The sequence below is a fragment of the Lycium ferocissimum genome, unplaced genomic scaffold (genome assembly GCF_029784015.1).
Source record: "Lycium ferocissimum isolate CSIRO_LF1 unplaced genomic scaffold, AGI_CSIRO_Lferr_CH_V1 ctg12839, whole genome shotgun sequence".
Lineage (NCBI taxonomy): Eukaryota > Viridiplantae > Streptophyta > Magnoliopsida > Solanales > Solanaceae > Lycium > Lycium ferocissimum.
In genome coordinates this window covers 1-9,769 of record NW_026714555.1, presented here as the reverse complement: position 1 = coordinate 9,769, position 9,769 = coordinate 1, and the positions used below count along the sequence as shown (strand labels likewise).

At 34.1% G+C, this 9,769-nt stretch overlaps 1 protein-coding gene across 1 annotated transcript; it reads left to right on the top strand.

The window, feature by feature from the left end:
• Positions 1-314: 314 nt before the first annotated feature.
• Positions 315-7,609, top strand: LOC132042000 (probable linoleate 9S-lipoxygenase 5). Its single transcript, XM_059432662.1, has 9 exons — positions 315-566; positions 4,405-4,694; positions 4,789-5,029; positions 5,150-5,491; positions 5,589-5,674; positions 5,814-5,921; positions 6,031-6,335; positions 6,433-6,696; positions 6,803-7,609. Exons 1-9 carry the CDS (start codon positions 371-373, stop codon positions 7,554-7,556), a joined length of 2,586 nt encoding a protein of 861 aa, XP_059288645.1. The 5' UTR covers positions 315-370; the 3' UTR covers positions 7,557-7,609.
• Positions 7,610-9,769: the final 2,160 nt, after the last annotated feature.

Sequence of the window (9,769 nt, the reverse complement as noted above, 5' to 3'; positions counted from 1 at the left end):
TAATATACGAATTATATATATATGTTATTGTACGTGCTCAAATGATTATCTCCGATCCATAATATATAAAATCTATGGTAACGAGCCCCAAAAAAGAAAAGATTTATTAACCAAATTGCTTAAAGCAGATCTCCGCCACCCATGTGCTTTAAATCTATTCCAAAAGTATAATGAAGACTACGTGGAAGATGGACTTGGCTTTTTTTTTTAATAATATATTTTGCCAAGTAGATGTTGATGGCTATAAATACCAGACTCGTGCCATTGGAGCTTCAAATAACCAAACTCATCTTTCTGTATCCTTATTTAAATCGAAAGTTATCATATAAGTCCTATTTTTTTTCACTCTTTCCTCTGGGAACGTATCATCATGGTACTTGGAAAAATTGTGGATGCAATCACTGGGAAAAATGACAACGGAAAAAAGGTGAAAGGAACTATTGTTTTGATGAAGAAGAACGCATTGGACTTTAATGATGTGAATGCCTCTTTTCTTGATGGAGTTCTTGAGTTCCTTGGCAAGAGGGTCTCTTTGCAGTTGATCAGCTCTGTTCATGCTGATCCTGGTAACTTCTCTAGCTCCAATATGGAAGCTTTCATTGTTTAATTTATGTGAGACAGTTAGATTTCGAGAGTCAAACAACTTAATTTTGACCGTGAATTCGGACATGAACTCTTTAAATTTTTTGAAATAAATTTTACATATTTGAAAATTACGTAAAAAGTACTTGTATAAATTACAATAATTGATGATTCAAAATATTTATATGACATATGAAAAAATCACGGTAAAAACTTGTTTGAATTTCGAAATGCAGAAGGTGTCACATAATTTGGGAGGGAGTAATTCCTAAAATGTCGTGAAACTACTAACATAGAATTATGTCAAGCATCTTAAGAAATCTCAAAACGAAACGTGTGTTATATAAATTGTGAGCCCAAATTTCTTACAATTTTCTGGTTAATACGGGAAAATGCAGTTATAAATTGGTGCTAAAGGTTGGTTCGGATTTACTTTCCTTTTTCTGAAATGATTAAGCTGATTGTATTTGATGTTATATTTATAAAAGCTTATTTTATATTTAAGAAGTTTAACGTTACTACGTTACTAACAGTTTATAAATTTCAAGCTAAAATGTAATTCTATCAAAGTCATTTGTAGTTATGATAAATATGACTTCAAAAATCTAGTTTAAGTCAAGAGCAATGGTACATATTTGTAGTACGCTTTATATAACATGCAGTTGTTAAAATTAAAAAACCAATTATCACTTTTTTGGATAATATTAACCACATTACATTTTGTTTTATTAGGGAAAGAAACTTAATTAATATAAAAATGTGGATAAATCAACGTTAATGGAATTTTTTAGCAGAAATCCAATCCAAAATTTTTGTCTGAAACTCCATGCCTTTCATTATTAAGCTTTTCAAGCGTGTGCAATGAATGGGAAAAAAACATCTGTGAGAGCTTCGATCTAGTCTAAATGGACACGTATTCCTGACAAGATCTATTACGATTTACGAATAATTACTGCTCATGCCCATCAGAAATTATTTTATTCATTAATCATGGCCGCATTGAATATGATATTTACACTTTATAGTAGTACTAGTTATGTGACCGCGCGTTCCCCAAACTCAAGATATAAAAGTAGATATTTTAACTAAAGAAATATAATTTGTGTTAGACAAGTGTATAACAACAACAACAACAACCACCATATACCCATCTTAGCCCCACAAGTAGATAGCTTATATGAAAAAAAATTTTCATTCCACTCCTTTAATATTTTAACTTCCATTTTGATGAAATTATTTAATTCAAATCAAATTTGGAACCGAATTTGACATTATAACTTATGTATCCTAATTTCCGAAGTTATTTAGTTCTAAATAAATAATCTATACATAGTTAATGAACTTTTAAGACAAATACATAATTTAACTGAAATAGATGGAAGTGCTTTCTTCTCTAATCGAGGGATTAGGGGTTCGAACATGGATATGGAAAAAAATCTTTGGAGGAAGCGCTCACCGTAAGGCGCGATGGTAGTGCGAATTATCCGATTAATTAGGCTCAAATGCGGATATCGAGCACCAATCAGAAAATCAAAGAACGTGAAAAATGAGGTAGGAGGTTCGATAGATTTTGAAAAGTAGACTTTAAAAACAAAAACAAAAAAATTGACTTAAATAAATAAGATTAGGACCTAAAAGTAATTAATTAAAAAGTTTTAAAAAAATTTGAAAATTATTGTGAGGACTACAAAAGTCCCCAGGTTCGATAGCTTTTGAAAAGTAGACTTTAAAAACAAAAAACAAAAAAATTAACTTAAATAAATAAGATTGGGACATAAAAGTAATTAATTAAAAAGTTTTTAAAAAATTGGGAAATTATTGTGAGGACTACAAAAGTCCTCACATTTGCTCTTATATAATATAGTAATATTACATCTTTTAAAACTATGATTTTAATTAGAAAAAGGTTACGTCTATAATTAAAGTTATCTACAGCCAAATGTTAAAATGATAAACAACTAGACTACATAAAGAACAGTTTCTCTAATAATACTTAAGAAAATAGTAAAAAGGAGAAGAAATTGTAATCGACCAAATCCTATTTGGATTCTCGAATTTTCTTGTTAGGAGCTTGTGGAATTAAGTTGTTTATTAAGATGATTTACGTAACTTGATTCCTGGTGGAGGCGTGAGGAAGTTGCTAACCTCAACCCAGATTTTATCTAAGAATTGACAAGTCAGTAGAATGATATCTCATATTTGACCTAGCTAGTCAATTACGCATCATTTGAAGTTCTCTTGGTCAATTTACTTACAACATGCCGGTATACGAATTGTTTTACTTAATCATGGTGTATATTTATTTATAATTTCGTTCCCCACTATAGTCAAATAATTTCAGTAATTAAGCCGTTGATAATATCGAGGACCAATGAAAGGCACTTAATACATAAATTGTAGGATTTATTTTCTTACAAAATAAGAAGAGAAATTTGTTGGAAATGTGCTTGTAGTTGCCTCAAAAAAAGGAAACAGCCCATATTAGACCGAAGAGGGTTCCGCCATTTCTTCTTGTTAACACAGAAAATCTAACTCATTCCTACGTAGAGCTCTTAGAATCCTACTCATAATTAATAGGTGTGGAAGGGATAGTGATTAACTAATAAAAAGCTCCTCTTCTTTCAAATCAAATCTTGGGATTGATTCTGTCTTCCTCTGAGAAATTAATAATGGGCTACCAGTGGGTAAAACAAAGTCTGTCCTCTTGAACCTATAGGACAAAAGGAACTCAACTAAGGGCACCTAACAATGAACAAAACATCTTATCTCAGCTACTTGATACTCTCATATATTAATTACTAGGGGTGTACAAAGTAAACCGATAAACCGCACCAAACCGATAAACCGAGTCAAACCGAGAAAAAAACCCGACTAGTGGTTTGGTTTGATTTAGTTTGGTGTTGGAAAAAAAAACCCGACCATAATTGGTTTGGTTTGATTTTAGCTAAAAAAAGTCAAACCGAACCAAACCAACCCGACATTACATGTATTCAATTTTTAAAATATTTTATACATAAAAATATTTATTTGTAATGTAATTTATAAATATTTCTTAATTTTTTTCATAGTTTTTCATCTATTATCATATTATTCAAGCTTGAACTTAGGATTTTGAATGTGAATAAGTTTTATATCCTGTGGATATTAGTAACTCATATAAAGTCCAAACCAAAACCAATTCAACACTAATACTAACAAAAGAATTTCAATTTACCCATAGAAATGACAATAATGTTGGATATCTATCTTTTAGTTTTGCATAATTGATTTAAAGAGTGAAAGTACAGAACTTAAGTTTTTTTTTCTTGTCATGTAATTAATACTTATTAGCCATACTTATTTTAGCATGACTTAATATTTTTAGATTATGGTCATTTTCTTTATGACTTATTAATTAACAATGTTTATTTTAACCGATTTTATTATCTTTTGTTGAATATTTTAATACAATGTCATCACTCTTCTCACATTTTGTGTTATTTTCTTATGAAACACCTTAATTACATAGTTGTATCTTACTAGGACTAAAGAAATATTTGACGTAAAAGTTATATGTTTTGTATCAAGATTATTCCGAAAAAAAAAACCCAAATAACCCGAGAAAACCGAATAACCGGAGAAAACCCGAGGTTGAAAAATCCGAATTTTATTGGTTTGGTTTGGTGTATAAATTTAAAAACCCGACGCAATTGGTTTGGTTTGGTGTTTAAGAAATCCGAACCAACCCGGTCCATGTACACCCCTATTAATTACCATATTCATAGTATAGTACTTTAATTTTTTTTTTTTTTTTTTTTTTTTAAATTTGATCCATCTCTGCAGTAAATGGTTTACAAGGGAAACGTAGCAATCCAGCTTATTTGGAGAACTGGCTCAGTACTCGAACCCCATTAGTAGCAGGAGAATCAGCCTTCGATGTCACATTTGATTGGGACGAAGATATTGGAGTTCCAGGTGCATTCATCATCAAGAATTTGCATTTCAATGAGTTTTTCCTGAAGTCACTTACCCTTGAAGATGTTCCCAATCATGGCAAGATTCATTTTGTCTGCAATTCTTGGGTTTATCCTTCTAAAAGATACAAATCAGACCGCATTTTCTTTGCTAATCAGGTACCGTTGCATCAATCATTTAGGCATATAAAAAGAATAGCTGTTTAGAAAGAAGAATTTTAATTAACAGTGTTCTAATTACGTACTAATGCAGGCGTATCTTCCTGGGGAAACACCAGAACCATTACGCATATACAGAGAAAAAGAGTTAGTGACCTTAAGAGGAGATGGAACTGGCAAACTTGAGGAATGGGACAGGGTTTATGACTACGCTTTCTACAATGACTTGGGAGATCCAGAAAAGGGAAAACAGTATGCAAGGACTATCTTGGGAGGATCTGCTGAGTACCCGTACCCTCGGAGAGGAAGAACAGGCAGAAAGCCAACAAAAGCAGGTCACATATATGTTTCATTTTCCTACAATGCAACATTTGTTGTTGTCCGAATCATTTAGCATGTTTATTTTGAAAAAGCAACTTCGAGTGACATCGTTTTTTTTTTTTTTTGGTGAGCAGATCCTAACAGTGAAAGCAGGATTCCACTACTTAAGAGTTTAGACATCTATGTACCAAGAGATGAGCGTTTTGGACACATTAAGTTGTCGGACTTCTTGACGTATGCTCTGAAATCCATCGTCCAGTTCCTTATCCCCGAGTTTCAGGCTCTCTTTGATAGCACCCCTAATGAGTTTGACAGCTTTGAGGATGTACTGAGACTTTATGAAGGAGGAATCAAATTGCCTCAAGGACCTTTTCTCAAAGCCCTCGTTGATAGCATTCCTCTAGAGATTCTAAAAGAAATCATCCGAACTGATGGTGAAGGAAAATTCAAATTCCCAACTCCTCAAGTTATTCAAGGTACTCACGTTACTTCCTGTGACGTACCAAATACCAATTGCCATTTTTGTGTTATTCTCGTTCGTTGTTATGTATGACTCACGAATTGTTTTTTCAGAGGATAAGAGTTCATGGAGGACCGATGAAGAATTTGCAAGAGAAATGTTGGCTGGAGTAAATCCTGTCATAATCAGCAGACTCCAAGTAAGTTGGCTTCATTGCTCATATATCTTAGATATATGATTTGGAAAGAGGAGTTTGAAACGTATATTTGGTTTCTTTCTACTTTATCTTTCTCTCCCATGTTTATAAACATTGACTTGTCTTTTCTTATTATCTGTAGGAATTCCCTCCAAAAAGCGAGTTGGATCCTGAAGTATATGGGAACCAAAACAGTACAATAACCAAAGAGCATATAGAGAACAAGCTGGATGGGCTAACAATCGACGATGTAATTCATTTAGCTTTATCTTTCAGACTAGTGTGTTCAAATACTTCGAGTAAGAGTAGATTCCTTTCAAAAGCTGTGAGTAATAAAGAGTTTGCAATATTATTTACAGGCAATCAAGACTAACAGGCTTTACATACTGAACCACCATGACATCCTTATGCCGTATGTGAGGAGAATAAACACGACAAACACAAAACTCTATGCCTCAAGAACTCTGCTATTCTTGCAAGATAATGGAACAATGAAGCCATTAGCAATTGAACTAAGCTTGCCACATCCAGATGGAGATGAACTTGGTGCTGTTAGCAAAGTCTATACCCCCGCTGATCGAGATGTTGAGGGTTCGATCTGGCAATTGGCCAAAGCTTATGTTGCAGTGAATGACTCGGGTGTTCATCAGCTAATCAGTCACTGGTAAAATTCTATCAGAAGACTTCTCTAAGGATTTGAGTCACAATAACAACTTCAATACTTTGTAAAATCATATTAAGATGTGTGGTTATCTTCTCAGGTTGAATACACATGCAGCGATTGAGCCATTTGTGATTGCAACAAACAGGCAACTAAGTGTGCTTCACCCGATTCATAAGCTTTTACATCCACATTTTCGTGACACGATGAACATAAATGCTTTGGCAAGACAAATCTTAATCAATGCTGGTGGAATTCTTGAGATGACAGTTTTTCCTTCCAAATATGCCATGGAAATGTCAGCTGTAGTGTACAAAAATTGGGTTTTCCCTGAACAAGCACTTCCTGCTGATCTTGTTAAGAGGTAAATTACAGTTTCAGAACTATCTTTACAAGAAAAATATGGTTGTTCATGAGGTTTTATGGTATTCTAATTTCGCTAATATGACTATGATATAACTCAATTGTAGAGGAGTGGCAGTGGAGGACTCAAGTTCCCCACATGGCGTTCGCTTACTGATTCAGGATTACCCATATGCCGTTGATGGTTTAGAAATATGGTCAGCAATCAAAAGTTGGGTAACAGAATATTGCAACTTCTATTACAAATCAGATGAATTAGTTGTGAAAGACAATGAACTCCAAGCCTGGTGGAAGGAACTTCGGGAAGAAGGACATGGTGACAAGAAAAATGAACCTTGGTGGCCTAAAATGGAAACGCGCCAAGAGCTAATAGATTCTTGCACCATTATTATTTGGATAGCATCAGCACTTCATGCAGCAGTCAATTTCGGGCAATATCCTTATGCAGGTTACCTCCCAAATCGCCCAACATTAAGTCGAAGATTCATGCCAGAGCCAGGAACTCCTGAGTATGAAGAGCTCAAGACAAATCCAGACAAGGCATACTTGAAAACAATCACTCCTCAACTGCAGACATTACTAGGAATTTCCCTCATAGAGATATTGTCAAGGCATCCATCAGATGAGATTTACCTTGGACAGAGGGACTCATCTGAATGGACAAAGGACCAAGAACCACTTGCCGCTTTTGAGAGGTTTGGGAAGAAGTTGAACGAAATCGAGCATCAAATTATACAGATGAATGGTGATGAGAAATGGAAAAACAGGTCCGGCCCTGTTAAAGTTCCATATACATTGCTCTTCCCAACAAGTGAAGCAGGTCTCACAGGCAAAGGAATACCCAACAGTGTGTCAATATAGCGCTTTTATTTCAATTTACAGTCTCAAGTTTCTTTCCTTTTTTTTTAAGAAAATCTTTTGTTCAATTACAGTGTCAAGTTAGTGTGATGTAATTGTTGTTTGGTATACTTTCAAGTACATTAATAAACTATTACTTCTCTTGCAAGCAAACTAAAAGATAAAAAGGGCATAGTCTATCTGCAAAGAGATGCTTGAACGTCCGACCAAGTGGTCCATTATTTATTCTTTTTAGAGAAGGTTTTGCACTCATCTTCTCTATAATGAAAATTTTCACGCTCATGTGAATGACAAATTTAAAATAAGTTACTTATTCTTTTTCATTACTATTTCCTCAACATATTCCTATATATAGATGTATGCTATGTAATGATTGAAGACTTGAATAAGACAATAATCATGTTCTTCCCTCTATATCTCTTATCTTGTTATAAAATAATAAAGGTAAAAGAATAATATTATAGAGAAAGATAGAGAGAGGGGAGAAAATTATTTTTTTCTCTCGAGGGATGATGATATAATGAATGAAAGCCCTCTATTTATAAGGAAAACCTAACTTGGTAAGTAACTAAGCCTAACTTGTTACACCTCGGAAAATTTTCCGTTGATGCACAGTGAATAGGCTAATGAAGAGCACGAAGTATATGATGTTTCAATAAGTAAGAAATAGCATTTGATGATTCTAAATAAGATTTTAAAGACATTCGATGTTAGACGAGAAAGTCCGCCAAGAGAAGGCAATGTATACGATAAGTATCGGAAAGGATTTATGAGTAGTAAGTTGATGACAACTTAATGATGTTTTGGGGAAGAGTTATAACGCCCCTTAGATTGTTAATGAAGTGATAAACAAGCGCTAAGAAGGTTCCATAAGGATTGGAGAACAAACGAGGCGACGGGAACAACTTCGGTGAAACTGTGAGTTTCACGGCCATGTTCCACGGACCATAGAATATTCCACGGACCGTGGAACTGCCAGCAGAGATGGTAGCTGGCTGGTGGTGGACCACGACCAGAACCACGGGCAACACCATGTTCCACGGACCGTGGAAGAGTCCGTGGAACTCCCGACGGGCTGAAATTTTCCAAGTCTTTAAATGTGATTCCAACTTCATTATTTCATTCCAACACTTCCCCACTTCTCTCTAAAGTCTCTAGAGCATTACATACATTTCATGAACAAGAATCCAAGGGAAATCAAAGGCTCTTATCATCAAACCAAGTGAATCAAAGTAAGAAAGCCCATTAAAGTTCATCAAAAACAAGGAATCCAAGCGAAGGAAAAACAGTGGTTTTGCTCAAGCGAGTGTATTTGCACCCAAGGTTCAATCCTACACCATATAAGGTAAGTTTTATGACATTTCCTTGTTGTTTAAAGTATTTGGAAGTTGAAACACTTGGATTATATGAGGAAATAGGAAATGGGTCATAAATGTGGGAATAGTGTCACTTTTGAATAGATGTTTGGAATGAGTTATGATTCTTGATACATTATGAATATAATCATGTTATAAATGATATTGAGAACATGGAATAGACCTTGAAGATGAATGAACGAAATTTATGTGATATGGTCATAAATATGGATGAATTGAAGTGAATTGAAAAGTAATGATAATGTAGTTGAATAAAGGCTATCGTGATGATTTTGTGAATGTTATTATTGATGTTTGGGAGTTGATATATGATATGGAGGAAGTTGTATAAATAAAGGAGATGCTGTCCAATTTTCCCTAGCTTTAGTCATGAATGCAAAGCTATCAATTCTCTAATGTTAGTATGCACTTTAATGAAGGTAGAAACGTGAGCATTGCTACACGAGCAAGTGATAGAATAGTTGAACGGAAAGGCATGTAAGGCTAAACCTTCTTTCATAAGGCATGGTTCTTTGGCCAAATATTTATCCTTCTACGAGTCTACGATATTCTCCAATGATCCTATCTCTGTGGTTACTAAGCTTATGATGCTCAAATGATACGATTGTACTAAGCTTTTTATACGATGAGTAATCATAAGGATAGAATGTAATGAATGACGATAGTAAAAAGACTAAAGATAATTATGAGCTTATATGTATGTGTGCCCATGAGTGGCTAATGTGAACCCCGAGCATAGTAGGGTAGAATATAGTGAATATGAAATATATATATATATATATATATATATATATATATATATATATATATATATATGATGCGCGCGCCCAGCGTTTTCCC